This window comes from Condylostylus longicornis, unplaced genomic scaffold (assembly GCF_029603195.1).
Source record: "Condylostylus longicornis isolate FDR11 unplaced genomic scaffold, ASM2960319v2 ptg000048l, whole genome shotgun sequence".
NCBI lineage: Eukaryota > Metazoa > Arthropoda > Insecta > Diptera > Dolichopodidae > Condylostylus > Condylostylus longicornis.
This window is the reverse complement of record NW_026578017.1, coordinates 12,151,407-12,167,338: the sequence shown is the minus strand read 5'-3', so window position 1 is coordinate 12,167,338 and position 15,932 is coordinate 12,151,407. Positions and strand designations below refer to the sequence as shown.

Sequence of the window (15,932 nt, the reverse complement as noted above, 5' to 3'; positions counted from 1 at the left end):
TATTTGATTGCATCCTTAAAAATTTAAAATAAATAAACACATTAATAGAAATATATGTAAATGCTATTCATTTTTTTCATTTTTCCAAATATGTATTAAACTATTTTCCAAGTAAAAATCCTAAAATTTACCAGAACTGCATATTGACAATAGGAAAGTGACTAGTCATTTATTATAAATTTAAGTTACACTTGCATATAATAAAATATCTTTCAAATATGGCATTGCCAAAAGTGATTTAACTTGGAACGTTTGCAATAATTCTTTAATCGCTAAAAAATATTTGTGTGAAATTACGAAAAATAATGAAATACATATTAGATCTTTTGACCCATCAAATTACTTATTATTTAAACCATTTTATTCTACTTATTTTATCATCATTTTCGATGTAGATATATTTGGTAATTTTAAATAAAGGAATAAAAATGACAGCACGACAGCTTGTCCTTTTTGTATTGACTTTGATTTGAAAATTTGTCTTGTTCATTTAAAAAAACATTTTCAATTGTTTTATTAAATGGGTTTCGACTTCTAATCTGATTCATGGCAGCTTCACTACAAGTTACAAATTTCAGACCTTTATATGAGCATTGTACAGCAAAGAATTGATATGTATTCATAAATACACTGAAAAATCAAAAATTGTTGATTCTTCCAGTTTTTTCCAAGCAAATTTTTACTAAAAAAAATATTACCATTTTTATAAATATTTTTTTTTTATTTAAACGAAATAAATGATTTTTCTTTTTCAGTAGTTATGTAAGCGAAAATAATATTATAATATTATTTATCGTATTTCATCTAAATTTAATTTCAATATGAAATAAAGTTATGTGTACATATATTATTTTTAGTCTATTGAACAATGTTTCAATTGTTTTTTTGCAAAATACCATTTTGCTGTGGTGTAGTTGCATTTAAGTTTATATTTCCCCCGACAACACTATTATTTCCAACACTACCATTTTGATTATGATGCTCAGACATATTAGCATTATCATTTTGTGCTAATAACTTAGTTCTACGACGGGTATAATGTTGCCAAAGTAATATAGCTTGATCATCTATAAATTTGCAACATTGTGTATTTGCTATTTCTCGACGGAAATGTTCATATTGCAAGAGATCTAAGAAATACAAGCAAATTGGATACATAATATACTTGGCATATTCCGGTTCTTTCCAATATAATAAATATTTTAAGTAGTTTATAAATGTTTGGTCTTTAAAGTAGCCACGTTGAGCTAAAACTGAAATTAAAATGATTATTTATTGACAAATTAGTTTCAAAACTTTAATTATACAAATTCTTATTGTGATACAAAATTTTGCTATTGAAAGAAATAAAAAATAAATCGGAAGTCGCCACCTTAGATCAGAATTATCCCAAGTCCAACTTTTTGCAAAATAGGTTTTTTTCTCTTATTTTATTTTAGTATTTTTTTAATTCATACGCATGAATTAATTTTATTACTAAACCATATTTCTGTAAGAGCAAAAATCCGTCCGTTTGTGCTTTATCCTATGAAACATCCTATATCCGTCTACAAAAAGGGACATAGGATTGTTCTGCCCAGAAAACTTCCCTACAAAAATATCCTAAGTCAAAATTTTCCTAGAAAAAAATTATTAAACGTTTCGATTTACATACAGAAAAATGAAACTTCAAAAGTTATAACAATCTGACTTGATTTTGTCTAGTTATAAAATCACAAAGCGGGAGACAAAAATTTACAAATTCAAAAAAGGTTAATCCGTAAAATTGTTAAAATGAGGTTTGGGATGCTTATGATCTAAGGTGACGTAATATTATAAATATTTATAAATTCATTTCTATTACGTATAAATACAGCGACAAATATTAAACATTCAAAAATTTTCAACTAAAAAGGAAATTTATTAAAATGTATAAATGCCCAATAAAAAACTTTAGTTGTTTAGAAAGCAAATCAAGCATTTTTATTTCTTCTAAAATTTGCCACAATAATATTTTGTTCAAAATATAATACTTACAATTTAAATAATTTGGATTTCCTAAACATTGTACAAATTCCAATTCTATCTGCAACCGGAGTTTTGCATTCTCTTCAGATTCTATCGGTGCTAAGCAAAATATTAAAATTTTTCAATTTTAATCAATAATTAGATTTTTTATTTTTGAAAATAAAAACAATTTTGGTTAAAATAAAAAAAGAAAAACGAAACTATAATATAAAAAAATTTATTAGAATCAAAAACGTATTCTTTTTTCGTTCGATATTTAGAAAAAAATACCTCCTCCAATCACAAAATTTGTAATTAAACAATTCTTTCAAAAGTTATTCAAATATCTCAGTGTTATTGAGTATGTACTCTGTAATTCTTAATTTAAATGAGAAAAAAATTGCTCATGTTTTAAACATGGACTAATTCATCGATAGTTTTGTATAATTTATTTGCTTAAAGTCGAATCAGATTAGGTTTTAAACCTTACATTGAATAAATAGAAATGTAAATAACCTTCATATAATATGTACATATGTATGTATTTCTTTTATTGTGTTAAGGTGAAATCAGCAATTCTATTCAAAGTCAATTACAATTGCGATGTGAATAAGTTTTAGAATGGTTTAGAACTTATTCTCTAGCTCTTACATTTGCTTTAAACAATTTACAAAATTCAATAACTCATTTTTTCTGAATTAGTTTAAACAAAATTATTTTTTTAATCAGATGTCTCAGTTTTTCAATTAGATTTCTTGTTTATAAAAGCAAAATAAATTGGGTGCCTTGAATTTGATTAAAATGATTGGAACGTGTCGTAAGTACTATCTATAAGGATTAAAATTTTTATGCCCTGTTGGAACCTCATAAGCTGAATATGAAGTTGAAGTATGTGGATATTTAAAGATATGAAAGGAATATCACTAAGCGGTTGTCAAAATTATCACCTTTTTTAAAATAAATAATCACTTACCTATTTTCAAAGCCATATTGCCACCGACCGCTCCGCCTACAAATATACAATAATATATCAATTTTTTTTCCAAATAACATTTGAATAATAACTTAGTTTTTCAAATAACATGAATTGAATTAAAGGTTTCTGTGTACATATTAACAATTAATTTTGAAAAATTTTACACATATAAATATATTTACATATTATACAAGAATCGTTTTGCCAATGCCTTTTTCAAAAATAAAAGTTATGAAATCAAAAACAAAAAATGAATGTTGATACTTACTCTTCCCTTTGCCATACATTTTAGACATGATGAATGATTTTTTTTTGAATTAAGGAAAATTATATTCAAAATGAAAGAAAAAAATCTTGCAAAATTTAAACAGATTAATATAATTATGATTGTATATTTAGTTGAAAATGTAGTACAAGGCACCATTTTTTTTCTTTGTTGAATTTAAATTTAAAAAATATTTACATTATATACAAATTTGATCACAATGTCCAGATATTCTTTATGAAAAGATTTTTATAGTATGTAAAATATGATCCGGGTGGCTCATCATTTGTGAAATCTTCGAACGCGTTTGATTAATGATGCCTTTAACCAATTTTCAACAGATATTTGTGTTAAAAATAAAATACAAAATAAAAAAAATATTTGCAATAACTGAAAACAAAAATATAAAATCCAGAAGCCATAAAAAAAAAATTTCGTGAGTAGGGAGAGGTTTATTAACTCTCAAGAGCCAAAACAAAAAAATTTGTAGTTAAAAAACAAGAATTAGTAAGATATATTTGGTATTACTACACTAAATAAATTTAAAAGTATTTTTTTATAATTCTCGAATTTGATTTAATATTTCTATAATTTAATTTACTCACTACCCGTATAAGACGTCATCAGTCGCAAAAATTTTCAATATTTTTTTTTTTTTATTTCAAAAATGTTTTGGTTTTTGTAAAAAAAAATAATATTACGACTTTTTAATTACCAAACGTTTTTCTGAAAACTTTTTATACTATATATTTGAAACGTAAACTTTAAAAATTTTATTTTATAAAAATTTATTAATCAAATTTTGTGAAGATAAAGATAGTAAATTTATAAATATGTAAATGAAATAAAAAATTTGATAGCTACAATTTTGACTTTCAGTATGTTAAATAATGACATTTTGAAATTAGTATTGCCATTATTAAAAACAATTATTTTAATTGGAAATACAAACCTTTATTTTTGATGTTCAGCTCAACAAAATCTAGCATAAAACCGAAAAAGAATATTTGTAATACCGAAGCCGAATATTTTAACTTTTTTTTTGTTTAATTGTTGAGTACATATTATTCTCTAATTTTAATTAGAATATTTTTAAAAGCCATCTAGAAATATTATAATTATTTCTTTTATTTTTCCTTATTAAAAAGAAAATTTGCTACATAAAAAAATTATGTCAATATTAAAGCAATTATTACCCAACAAAAATTTATAGTCAAAATAATTTTAAATTGCAATCAAACACAAAATCACCTTCAGAGTTGAATGAAGTTATACTTCTTAGTAATTTGACAAACTAATAACGTAATGTTTGTCATGTCAATGTTAGTAAGCTGATTAATAGCAATATTATAGAAGTATGAGGAAAATGTCAAATGAAATTAATGTAAATATTTAACATTTAGTAATATTTTCCTTATTAAAACGCAAAAGCGTGCTAAAAGCATTTAATAAATTATAAAATTACTTGTATAGAGTTAAAAAAGACAAGAAACTATTTATTTTATGAGAATAATAAATGAAAGAATTTTAAATTTATTAATCAGAAATTTGAGCTACATATAATCCTCGATATCGTAGTATTGCGAAAGCAAATCTAATAGATACATATAAGAGAATGAATACTTTAACTTTATACAAGACACTTCTTCGTGAGGCTGGGAAACTTCCAGCATACAATATAAGAATGTATGCTTTAAGAAAAATTAGAGATGAATTTAAAGAAAAAGCTAATATAAAAGATCCAAAGTTAATAGAAAAGGAACTAAAAAAGGCTGAAGATAATTTAGAAATGATAAAAAGGCAAGTAATTATTGGGAGTTTGTATGCAGCTGATAAACTTATAATAGAATAATTTTAAATATGTTACCTACATAATGTTTTTTAGAAATAAAGTTGAATTAGAAATTTTCAATTTTCCTTGATTGGATTTAGAAAAACATATGTATACTTTTAATTTTTTTTTTCAAATGTCCATAACAACAAAACAGCTCTAAATTCAAAAATGAAAACTATCATGTTAATGGAAAAATATTACTTTATAATCAAAATTTTATCACATTGAAAAATATTAATTCGTTTTAGTATAAAATAGTTGTAATAAGTGGTAGTGATTTTTTAAGTATTAAGGCTAACGTTACTATAAAGGCTAACAGCAAAAAATTTGTATAAATTTTATATCTAATTAAATGAGCTTATTATTTCGGCCGAATAAGTTCAAAAATTGTTTGGTCCTCAGTGTCGCTATCTTCGTCTATTGAAGTCGGAAGAGGGGTAAGCTCTTGAGCGTTTCTGTCTCCTTGAACTCCATATTTCCTTTCTGCTCGAGTCATTCTTAATCTAAAAATATATAAATTAAAATATATACATGTGTACATAAAAAAGGTTACTTGAAAGCCTTGTAAATAATAAAACTAAGCCCGACCAATCCTACAGACATTAGTATATAAAATCCCGTTTTAAATGAATCAGGCATTTCATCTTGCGATGTATAAATATTTTTGGTAAAATTGGCTGAGTCACTAACATTCTTAATCTTTTCTGTCGTGGAACTACCGGAAAAAGTGGTATTGTTTGCAACCTCTGTAACAGGAACTCCTTGCTTTTTGATCACTTCATGTTCTCCTTCACACTCCACTATGATTGACACATTAATTTGTAAAATTATTGCAGCAATTACGAAATGTTTTGCAATTTGTTGAAATTTCATTTTTCATTTTCAAAGTTAATAGTTTTACACTTTGGTGTAATTGCGTTCCTGCGGTCTTAAATTCCAATTTTTAATCAACAATCCAAACAACGGGCTATTATAAATTTGGCATCACATACAGTTGTACATACATACAAAATACACATCGATTTGATATTGTTTTTTTTTACCAGAAAAATGAAGGTAAGTATTGCCGTTTATGGACTTTTCAAAAAGTGTATGGAGAGAGGAAAAGGCAGTAAAGTTGAAATGTTGCTCTATTGATATCGCTATTATAATGTACTATTATTACCTTCAAGAGTTTTATTTTTGCAGAAACTAACAATTTAACAAAACGAAAAAGCGCTTCCATTTAATCATACTAAATTAAAAAAACTAACCTCGAAAATAATTGCATATCTTTTAATGAATATTTTATCTGACATTCATTATTTTATTTTCTTTTGCATGCAAACGTAGAAAACTTTCTATTTTGTTTTTGTCAATGTAATTTTTTTTTGTACGAAGTGCAACATTCTTACTTTTTATTTCAATCTTGTAAATGAAAATATAAAAACCTAATGAAAATAAAAAACCAGAAAAATACATAAAAATCAAAGGATTCAAAAAATCCAAAAGAAAAGGACAAAAGAAATTTAGCCCGACAGGATCCCTTTTTACTCTTACAAGCTCTTTAGATAGAAGATTCCCTAAAAAGTAAAATTAAGAACTTTTTTCTGATGGTTAAGCTCCGGAATAATATATGTACTTATAATTATGTTGAATAATAATTTTTTCAAAATGATTAAATTTAAAACAGTTATATAACAGGATTCTGTTTTTTAAAAAAAATCAATAAAACAAAATTAAAATAATCAATTAATGTAAAAGATGTACATTGGCACTACTACATTACTGTTTTATAAAATAGAATCAATTTTAGTAAAAAACTATTTTTGTAGGATTATTTTGACATTCTTAGCTTTGTGACTGCACGTACTAAATGATAATGCATAGCCCTTCCTACTAAAATAGTCCAACGGCAAATTTAACATTTCTTGTCTAGTCTAATTTTCTAACTCTTTGTTTTCTGTATGCACTGAACGTATTCACAGCTTTTATGTTGTGCTTATCACACACATCCTTTAACAAATTAATTCATTTTTATATAAGAGAGGATTTGGCATAAGAGAAAATCAGTCAATACACTCATTCAATACTCGTGTAAACATACCCAATTAAACAGAAATTTTTCCACGGCAACTCAATTTGAATAAAGTGTGAATTTAGTAATTTTTTTGGAAAACGAAACGACGAAAACTATACTCGAAATCCTTAACATAACTTTATAGCAGTAAATCCACAAAAAAGCCACTGTTCAAATAATTTTGATTGGGAATTGGGAGCTAAAGACAATGTAAGTAATAGTTAAATAATTGGATAACATCGGAATTTTCATTCCAACCTTGTCTGATATTCGAGATGTGAGCAAGTAAGATTTTTACTTATTAGGTACACATGTTAATATTTGCCAAATCAACATATTCTAATATTTCTGCTCTATATTCTCATTATCTTGTTGAGTTCAGCGTATGAGCAGATTATTTATCTTTTGTTTTGTATTTTTAGAACTAGGTATTCTATAATGCAATCAACTGATGATATACAGGCAAAGGTACTTCTAAATAATAAATTGCTACATATTGCTTAAATTCGTCGCATTCTTCTTTTGTTTCATAATTTTAAATAATTAATAGTCATATTTTGTTTTTAGACTTCAAGAAAAAAACCCAAACCGAACAATAAAACAAAAACTTTATCAAAACAACGGCCGGGCGAGGATTTTAAAAGTAGAGCTTGTAGTTTGAATAGAAAATTTAATTGCAGTGAACGAAGCACCAGCAAATTAGAGGAAGTGTCAGATACTATTGCAATCAACACAAAAATACTCCAAAACAACGTAGGCAAACCAACAAATAAGGCTAACGAAAATTCTCTTTCTGATATTAATCCATCATTAGTGAAAAATTCAATTTTGGATTCCCAGAAAGAAATGAATAACAAATCTAATTTGAACCAAACTATGTCACGTGAAGAAATTTTAGCCGCTAGACAAAATAAAAAGAATGCAAAGAAAAATAAGACTATAAACACAAAAATTGACAATTCTACTAAAGCATCTGATGACCAGAATAAATTTTCAAAAGAATCTGAAAAAGAAACAGTTTCTCTATGTGAAAAGCCTACTTCACAACAAATGTCTTCAGTACAAGATGTCGAAGAAAGTATTAAAGACCTTACAGTTAATAACAAACTGACAGAAAAGATTGAAAATTCTAAAACGGAAAAAAACATGACAGAAAAAAATAATTCTGAAATTAACAAAAGTAGAGAGGAAGTTATGGCTGAGAGGCAAGCTAAAAAATTGGCAAAGCAAGCGAAGAAGAACAATAAATTGGAAGCTACGCCTGCGGAAAATACAACGAATGCAACAAATTACACAACTGACAATAAATCCACATCTGGCTTTTTAATTGATCCAGACAAAAGCAAGATTCAAAACTCGAAAAACGAAATGAACGATAAAAAATCTGAACAGGCCACATTAGTTGAGAATAATACAAATGGTGAAACGAGCTCATGTGCTGTTATGTCCGCCGAAAGTAGACGTGTAATTGTAACTGAAAAGAAACCATTGTCAAAAGCTGAGAGGAGAGCCTTACAAGAATCGCAACGAGCTGCTAAGGCTAAAATCCTAGAAGAAAAACAAAAATTACAAAAGAAAGATCTTGAAACGGTTAAAAAGAGTGAAGTACATTTGAAGGTACAGAAAACAGCTTCAAATTCCCAACAATCTCATCATAAACTTTCTTCTGGTCAAAGGTCTTTTACTAGTGAATATAAAGTTAAATTATTCAAACATTTAGATAGAGAAGATTTGCAGGAGAAGAACCAATTTATTAATCATCCTCACATTCATCCTTCTATTGTACAACTAGGTGAACAAATTTCATCTAGAACAGTTGTGGGATCAAATGCCAGGTGTATATCTTTTTTAAGAGCGTTGAAAGTTGTAAGTTTCTAATGATTAAAATTAGGCTTCATATTTTAATAAATGATTTCAGCTTATTCAAGATTATCAAACGCCTCCAAAAAAAGAATTTACCCGCGGGTTAGAAGAGAGTATTAATAATTGTGTTCAGTACTTAGATAAATGTCGTCCAATAGCTGTCTCAGTTAGTAACGCACATAAAGCTATACAGTCGGTGCTAAGACATCTTTCAAATGATTCTCCGGAATCAGAAGTAATTTTTTGATTATTTTTTGATAATAACAAAAAAAAAATTGACATAAAATCCAAAATTTAATAATATTTTTTTCATAGTTAAAGGAACATTTATGTGAGCATATTGATACTTACATACGAGATCAAATAGAAAAGGCAGCTCAAGCTATTAGTGGTTTTGTTCAAGAAAAAATTTCGGAGGGGGATGTAATTTTAACCTATAATTGGTAACCAGTTTTAACAATATTTGTTTTACATTTTTTTTGAAAAAATAATTTCAGCTCGTCTTTAATTTACCAAATTTTGGAAGATGCTTACAATCGGAAAATAGATTTCAAGGTTATAGTTGTTGATTCACGACCATTCCTAGAAGGGCGAGAATTATACAGAAAGTTAGCTTTAAAAGAAATTCCGTGTACTTATGTGCTGATAAACGCTATAGGTTTTATAATGCCGGAAGTAACAAAAATATTAATGGGAGCTCATGCACTGCTAGCCAATGGGAATGTAATGGCACGCACGGGAACAGCTCAAATTGCCTTAGTAGCGAAATCATTTAATGTACCTGTTTTAGTCTGTTGTGAAACGCACAAATTTAGCGATCGTGTTCAAACTGATGCTATTGTATACAATGAATTAGGAAACCCGGATGATTTAATTATGAATGACACATGTAAACTTTCTAACTGGCGAAAGGGAGCTAACAAAATTTTGCCATTGAATTTAAACTATGATATTACGCCACCAGAATTAGTTACTGCTGTTGTAACCGAAGTGGCAATTTTGCCTTGTACTAGCGTTCCTGTTATATTAAGGCTAAGACCAACTGATCTTTATTAAAATCTTTAAATTATTTGTATATAAAAATTGCTTCTTTATAGGTAATCCAATGTAGTAATTGTAAAAAATTTACAAATAAATATAAAGATTTTTTGTTTGGTGCAAATCATTAGTGAGTTTTTATTCAAACTTATCGCAGATTTTTGCTAAAGCAATCATTTCCACATGCTTACTTAACTTTCTTTAATTGCAAGGATTTCTCGTAATAAAAGTATCAAATTGCAAATTTGCTTATTTTTTAATTCCATGAGTTCGTATAGTACATTCGTTATAGTTTCTGTTTTCAAATATGTACAAATATATTACGTTTTTATGTGTAATATTTCTAAAAGTTCTTGCAGCACTTAAATACGAAATGAGTAGCAATTTAGTGTACGCATAAAACTCAAATAATTTTATAACCTTTATTTTCTAATTTTATAGAATAATAAATTTCATAATTCAAACAAAGATTCTTATTAAATATAAATATTAATACATTATTTTTTAATGGTTCATTTTTCTAAACCTACTTTTATCAATATGTAATTCAAGATAATAAAAGCATTTTTATTATAATTCTATAGATTCTACAAATTTTTTAATAATTTTCTGTTGTTATCAATTAGGTACTTTTTAATATTTATTAAATTTTGTTCAATTATTGACCAGTCTCGTTTTGTTAATCTATATGTATTTTTTTATTTGTAATGGATTTATCACGGGATTGCATAGAAGGTAGAACCATACCATTCTTATGACGTTAAAGGTGACATACCCATTTGACGAGGGTCATTAGGTTGACCTCCAACGATATCCAGATTTTTAATCAATAACGTTAACCAATGCTTTGTTGCTTTATCGTCTTGAAGACAGGATACAAAAGTGGCATCGCGTAATTGATCGGGTAAGCATTGCCTAAGTGCTTCTCTTGCTCTTGGATTATCAGAAAGCCTCAAATAACAACGTACAATATGTTTTAGTAGCCTTGCCGAAGGTTCTTTAGCCAATTGTATTACCATTTTTCCCAAAATAATGGCAACATGAGAAAATCTTTCATACGTTTGGCAAATATATGATAAGCCGCTATCATCTAGCAAAATTTTTTGTAAAATAAATGTTGCAACAGTTTTACTTAACTCAGATCCAGATTCCATAATTCTTAAACATAATGGTATAATCTCAGTACTCAAAAGAAACGTTATCACTTCTTGTTCATCAGTCTTTACAAGCGCACCAATTACTCCCAAGCTAGTTAAACGAAGATATTCGAATGGTCGAGTTTTTGAAGTAGTATGAAGAAAAGGGTAGAGAAATAACGGAATTTGAGCATTTAAAAATGCTGTACGTGTTTCAGGATGTGATGCAACACATTGAAGCAATGCTAATGCGTTACACACCCTATTGGATTGATGCGCAATTAGTGTGGCAGGTGTAATTGATGGATATATATTAATAATTTCTTGTAGTAAAGCTGCTGTTGTACCAAAACTGTTCCACAACATTGGAGCAAGGTCAGGAACACTTTCTCTTTTTTTACTTAATTCCAGCAATGCCGTTTCTCTAGTATCAGGATGAGCTAATTCATTTATCCATTGTAATACCTGTGCGTTGTCATTTGCGTGTGACATTGTTGTTAATGGACTTGGCTGTGAACTCATTTTTATATCCTTCCAAAGGATTAAATTCACAAATTATATTTTGTATAAAATACTATGGATTACGTTTTTTTATTCTAAATTAAATAATCACTTTCTAAATTTCCCCAAAAGTTTTTTCTGATATTTTTATTTTATATTTCAACAAATATGGTGAACCTTTTTTAACTCTCCCGATCAAACTCAAGTGACAGATAAAAGTTGCCAAAACACACATAAAATCTTCATTTTAAAAATGTTTAAAATGTACTAGAGCTCGAATAAAAAAAAAAACTAAAAGGTTGTTGTTTTTCTCTGTACTATATTATTCTTTGTTAGTTTATTTCAATTATTTTCTTTTAAATCATCATTATAACAATGAGAAAAAGAAGTATTTTCAACAGTCATATTTTATTAATTACTTCGATTATAAAGTTAAACAAATAGATTGAAGATATAAACATTTTTGTGGAGGGTTTGTCGTCTTTTGTATGACTACAATCTGGTCCAATAATGATTTTAGAAATAAAAAAGCCTGACACAGAATAAAAAATTTTTTGACTAATGCCCACTAATAAAATTTTAATAAAGTTATGTTCAAAATATGTTGTTTTACAAAGTTCAATGTGTTTTCATGTTCACACTCTATTACACACCTTAAAATTCAATGCAACAGAATATAAAGTTTGATAACATGTTGAAGAGTATCAAGCAAAAGCATAATATCACAATTTAAGTCAATAATAATTTTATGTCAGTCAATACAATAGATGTTAAAATGAAATTTTTAATTTGAAAAGGGTAAAACTAAAGTAAGATTTTTTTCAATTTTCCAATGAAGTTTTCTGATGTCAAAAACCAAGTTAAAAAATTGTATACTAAAAATGAAAAAATTTTGAATAAAAATGAATTTGTGGTGAAAAAAAAAACATCTTTTATAAAAAAGGCTTATTATCACGGCCACGATAATATTGATTTGCATATCTTAATATTCAAAACTTGTGGATATAGAACAGTCCAAAATCACATAGAACTGAGTGAATAGGAAATATTATGTAAAAATAATATTTTTATTATTTAATTTATTAGATCTAATTTTTTTAATTAACTTTTTTAAAAACAATTTTTTAGATGTCATGAAAATACAGCAATCAAAATTATTTGGTATACACTTTGGTATTTAAAATCCTTTTAAGGCATAGATAATATATAACTACTAAGATGCTAAGGTTTTTTTTACGTGTTGACTTGCTTAACGATTACTTAGCGAAAGAAAAACCCTTTTATAAAAAAAATACATATATAACGCATATAATATCACATTGTATTCACATTCATGAATATGATTTTACATATACGGTACTTGCTATTTACATATGTACTTCTATTACATTCTAATTCTAGTAAGGCCTTTAAAAGTTAGAAAAATTTATAATCCATTTTGAGTTTCGTAGGTCAAATGTCAGTGCCATAATTTCGTATAAAATTAAGTTAAATTTAAAAAATACAGCTAGCTTAAATTCGTAAGTAAAAAGAATAATTGATATCCAAAGTGCATATGTATAAGAATTTGGTTACTATTACTATTTTTATCTACCGCATGAATTAACGCAATACATATGTATATTGTATGTACAAAGTATTTTAAAAATTTAATATTTTCGTCGCTTGAGAAATTATTAACGTTTGTTTTCTGTTTCTTTTTTGTGAAGACATGGTCACCCCAATTTAATTTATAGGTAATGAAGAGTGTTGCCACTTCAGACTAGACAAACCTATTTTAAAACTGTCCCATACGTTTGGACTTATGAATACATTGGTAAGAATGAATGGGCTAAATAATTTAATTCATAATAAAATTAATCAATTTATTTATAATTATATTTTTAAATTAAGATTTAACCCCACTATATAACGAAAGTCATCATACACCCTATATTTTTGCTATTTCTCCGAATTTAGTACAGTTTGATGAAAAATTCATTCATAGTTTCGAAACACAATTAATTTAAAGAGCATTGAGTATAAGATGCAAGGCCCCACTTAATGTATGCTCAAACTTAAGAAAAATATAAAAAATTTGTGATATTTTTTGCAACGAAAGTTATCATACATTAATTTTATGGAATCTGTTTCGCGACATTTAGGCGCCGACATGAAATATTTTTTAAAGTAGGCTTATAGTTTTATTGAAGCACAAGTCAATTTATTTGTTGTTTTCATTTAATGAAGTTCACCAACTTCAAGAAAATAATATGGCAAAAACACGTAAAGAAACTACAATAGAAGAAAGGGAAATAATAGTGAAATTAAAACATAAAGGCAAATCTGTCAGACAAATAAATAATTGGGGAAATAATTGGCCGGAGTTTTTCGACAATTGTCCAAATAATAAACCGGGCCGAAAATTCAGGAACCGTAGAAAATCCTTAGAGAATTGGTCGCCCTTCGAAAATGGATGACCGTACTAATAGAGGTGTTTTACAAGAATTAAGGAAAAATCCGAAACTCAGTGCTCCAAAATTAGTTGCAAGTACATCACAAAAGTTGCACACTGATATACATGCCCAAGCTATTCGTAGATTTTTGTGGCAAGAAGGATGTCACGGCCGAGTTCCACGTAAAAAACCTCTAATATCAGATATTAATAAATGCAAAAGAATAGAGTTTGCAAAAAAATACGAAAAAGCAACTTTGGAATTCTGGCAAACCGTGCTCTTCACAGATGAAAGTAAATTCAATGTTTTTGGTGCAGATGGTAGGGGAAAAATTGGCGCAAGTGTAATGAAACACTGAATTTGCAACAAATTATACCCACAGTAAAACATGGTGGGGGTTCTATGATGGTTTAGGGGTCGATTGCGGTGTCTGGGGTGGGCAGTTTAGTTTTATTGGTGGGAAAATGGATCAGTGGCAATAATTAAATATTAAAACAGATTAATAATTAAATAATTTAAAACAGTCTGCCGAAAAATTAAAGTTGGGATCGACCTGGGTCTTTCAACAGGATAACGATCCCAAACATACTGCAAGAGTTGCAAAGGAATGGCGGTTGTATAACGATCCAAAACAACTCCATTCACCACCCCAGTCCCTGATTTGAATCCCATAGAACATCTATGGGATTTTTTAGAACAAAAAATTAGGAAACACGACATAACTAGCAAGGAGTCTTTGAAACGCGTTATAATTGAAGAATGGCATAAAATACCATCGACGGTCACTTGTAACCTAGTCAATCTATGCCAAGACGCTTGGAAGCTCTGCTTCAAGCAAAAGGTGGACCAACAAGGTATTAGATACCATATTTTCTGCAATTTCTTTAAAATTTTTATTTAGTGTATGATGAATTTCGTTGCAATTTTTAATGGAATTTTTTGTTTTTGTTTTATAACTTTGAATTAATGAATTGTTTTTGTTATATATAAGCTTATAAGTATATTTCTTTTACTTCATTTTCTAACAAATAATAAAAATATTAACTTATGTGGATATCTTTGATGCTAAATTATTTAAAAAAATAATAGTGTATGATGACTTTCGTTGCTGTGTGTACATCAGAATTATAATTTTTTTTGACAAAATTTAATTTAAGTTTTATGGCAGTTTATAAGGAAAATTACGGATATGCAGTAGGATAACGATATGCTCTTAAGAAAACATTCGCAAATTTAACAAAATTTGTCGTTAATTTCTAATGAGAAAGTTTCTTTTGCAAAGTACCGCCTTTAAATAAAACATAGTTTGGGGTCAAAGTTTTCATTGATGTATTCTTTTAAATTCAAAGATTTCTTTTTTAAATAAATTAATGCTCTTTTTCCTATAATTTCCTGTTTTTAATAAATTTAATAAATATGGGGGTGAAGAAGGAAAAAAATAAATAAATTTGAGATCAGCAAATTCCAAATCAAAATAAACTGTTCATGTGGCTGGTATAAACTCATTTGCAATGTTGCATTTTATAATGGTATTTAAAACTTCTGTTTTATAATTTTTAGGGACGAAAACCACACTTGAAAAATTTTTAAGATTCTTAAAAAGCTTGTTTTTGAAATCATTTCAGTTATTGAAATTTGCTGTATTCCAAAAAGTCAAATTGATTTGGCTGGTTAAAGCAAATTTCTAAAAAATAATAAAGCAAAAAAATGTTTAGAGAATGTAATTGGTTTAATCAACACTTTTTTTGACGACTTATTCAATTTATTTAATCAGCTACGTACGTAATTAATTTCCTTCTTATATTTACTTATTCTTTACTCATAAATGGTTGTTATTTA

At 27.3% G+C, this 15,932-nt stretch overlaps 5 protein-coding genes across 11 annotated transcripts; 2 read left to right on the top strand and 3 right to left on the bottom strand.

Annotated features, from left to right (window-relative positions):
* Positions 1-305: 305 nt before the first annotated feature.
* LOC129610949 (mediator of RNA polymerase II transcription subunit 31-A) lies at positions 306-4,062 on the bottom strand. 7 transcript variants are annotated; one of them, XM_055523788.1, is made up of 5 exons: positions 3,833-4,053; positions 3,231-3,315; positions 2,960-2,995; positions 2,017-2,097; positions 306-1,253 (listed from the first exon to the last, which is right to left on the bottom strand). In XM_055523788.1, the coding sequence occupies exons 2-5, from the start codon at positions 3,256-3,258 to the stop codon at positions 874-876; spliced, it is 525 nt and encodes a 174-aa protein (XP_055379763.1). In that variant the 5' UTR covers positions 3,259-3,315; positions 3,833-4,053; the 3' UTR covers positions 306-873. The 7 variants fall into 7 exon arrangements, with proteins under 7 accessions (XP_055379763.1, XP_055379765.1, XP_055379767.1 ...); XM_055523785.1 differs by having other exon boundaries at positions 310-1,253; positions 2,017-2,106; positions 3,943-4,062; XM_055523786.1 differs by having other exon boundaries at positions 310-1,253; positions 2,017-2,106; positions 3,833-4,051.
* Positions 4,063-4,592: 530 nt separating this feature from the next.
* LOC129611186 (protein bcn92) lies at positions 4,593-5,160 on the top strand. Its single transcript, XM_055524178.1, has one exon. The coding sequence runs from the start codon at positions 4,843-4,845 to the stop codon at positions 5,077-5,079; it is 237 nt and encodes a 78-aa protein (XP_055380153.1). The 5' UTR covers positions 4,593-4,842; the 3' UTR covers positions 5,080-5,160.
* Positions 5,161-5,244: 84 nt separating this feature from the next.
* Positions 5,245-6,043, bottom strand: LOC129611201 (uncharacterized). Its single transcript, XM_055524192.1, has 2 exons — positions 5,615-6,043; positions 5,245-5,564 (listed from the first exon to the last, which is right to left on the bottom strand). Exons 1-2 carry the CDS (start codon positions 5,932-5,934, stop codon positions 5,423-5,425), a joined length of 462 nt encoding a protein of 153 aa, XP_055380167.1. The 5' UTR covers positions 5,935-6,043; the 3' UTR covers positions 5,245-5,422.
* Positions 6,044-7,193: 1,150 nt separating this feature from the next.
* Positions 7,194-10,142, top strand: LOC129610933 (translation initiation factor eIF-2B subunit delta). The gene is made up of 6 exons (XM_055523763.1): positions 7,194-7,330; positions 7,543-7,588; positions 7,688-8,986; positions 9,039-9,218; positions 9,299-9,426; positions 9,481-10,142. The coding sequence occupies exons 2-6, from the start codon at positions 7,559-7,561 to the stop codon at positions 10,037-10,039; spliced, it is 2,196 nt and encodes a 731-aa protein (XP_055379738.1). The 5' UTR covers positions 7,194-7,330; positions 7,543-7,558; the 3' UTR covers positions 10,040-10,142.
* A 314-nt stretch (positions 10,143-10,456) lies between these two features.
* On the bottom strand, positions 10,457-11,853 carry LOC129611058 (CCR4-NOT transcription complex subunit 9). Its single transcript, XM_055523982.1, has one exon. It carries the CDS (start codon positions 11,677-11,679, stop codon positions 10,774-10,776), a length of 906 nt encoding a protein of 301 aa, XP_055379957.1. The 5' UTR covers positions 11,680-11,853; the 3' UTR covers positions 10,457-10,773.
* Positions 11,854-15,932: the final 4,079 nt, after the last annotated feature.

Coding starts and splice junctions, on each gene's coding strand:
- LOC129611186 (XM_055524178.1), top strand. CDS start 4,843: ATGAATACTTTAACTTTATACAAGACACTTCTTCGTGAGGCTGGGAAA.
- LOC129611058 (XM_055523982.1), bottom strand. CDS start 11,679: ATGAGTTCACAGCCAAGTCCATTAACAACAATGTCACACGCAAATGAC.
- LOC129610933 (XM_055523763.1), top strand. CDS start 7,559: ATGCAATCAACTGATGATATACAGGCAAAG. Junction 8,987..9,038: donor TTTTAAGAGCGTTGAAAGTT/GTAAGTTTCTAA, acceptor AAATGATTTCAG/CTTATTCAAGATTATCAAAC. Junction 9,427..9,480: donor GTAATTTTAACCTATAATTG/GTAACCAGTTTT, acceptor AAATAATTTCAG/CTCGTCTTTAATTTACCAAA.
- LOC129610949 (XM_055523785.1), bottom strand. CDS start 3,258: ATGTCTAAAATGTATGGCAAAGGGAAGA. Junction 2,107..2,959: donor CAATATGGCTTTGAAAATAG/GTAAGTGATTAT, acceptor TATTTTGCTTAG/CACCGATAGAATCTGAAGAG. Junction 1,254..2,016: donor AAATCCAAATTATTTAAATT/GTAAGTATTATA, acceptor TTTTAATTTCAG/TTTTAGCTCAACGTGGCTAC.
- LOC129611201 (XM_055524192.1), bottom strand. CDS start 5,934: ATGAAATTTCAACAAATTGCAAAACATTTCGTAATTGCTGCAATAATT. Junction 5,565..5,614: donor ATTATTTACAAGGCTTTCAA/GTAACCTTTTTT, acceptor ATATATTTTTAG/ATTAAGAATGACTCGAGCAG.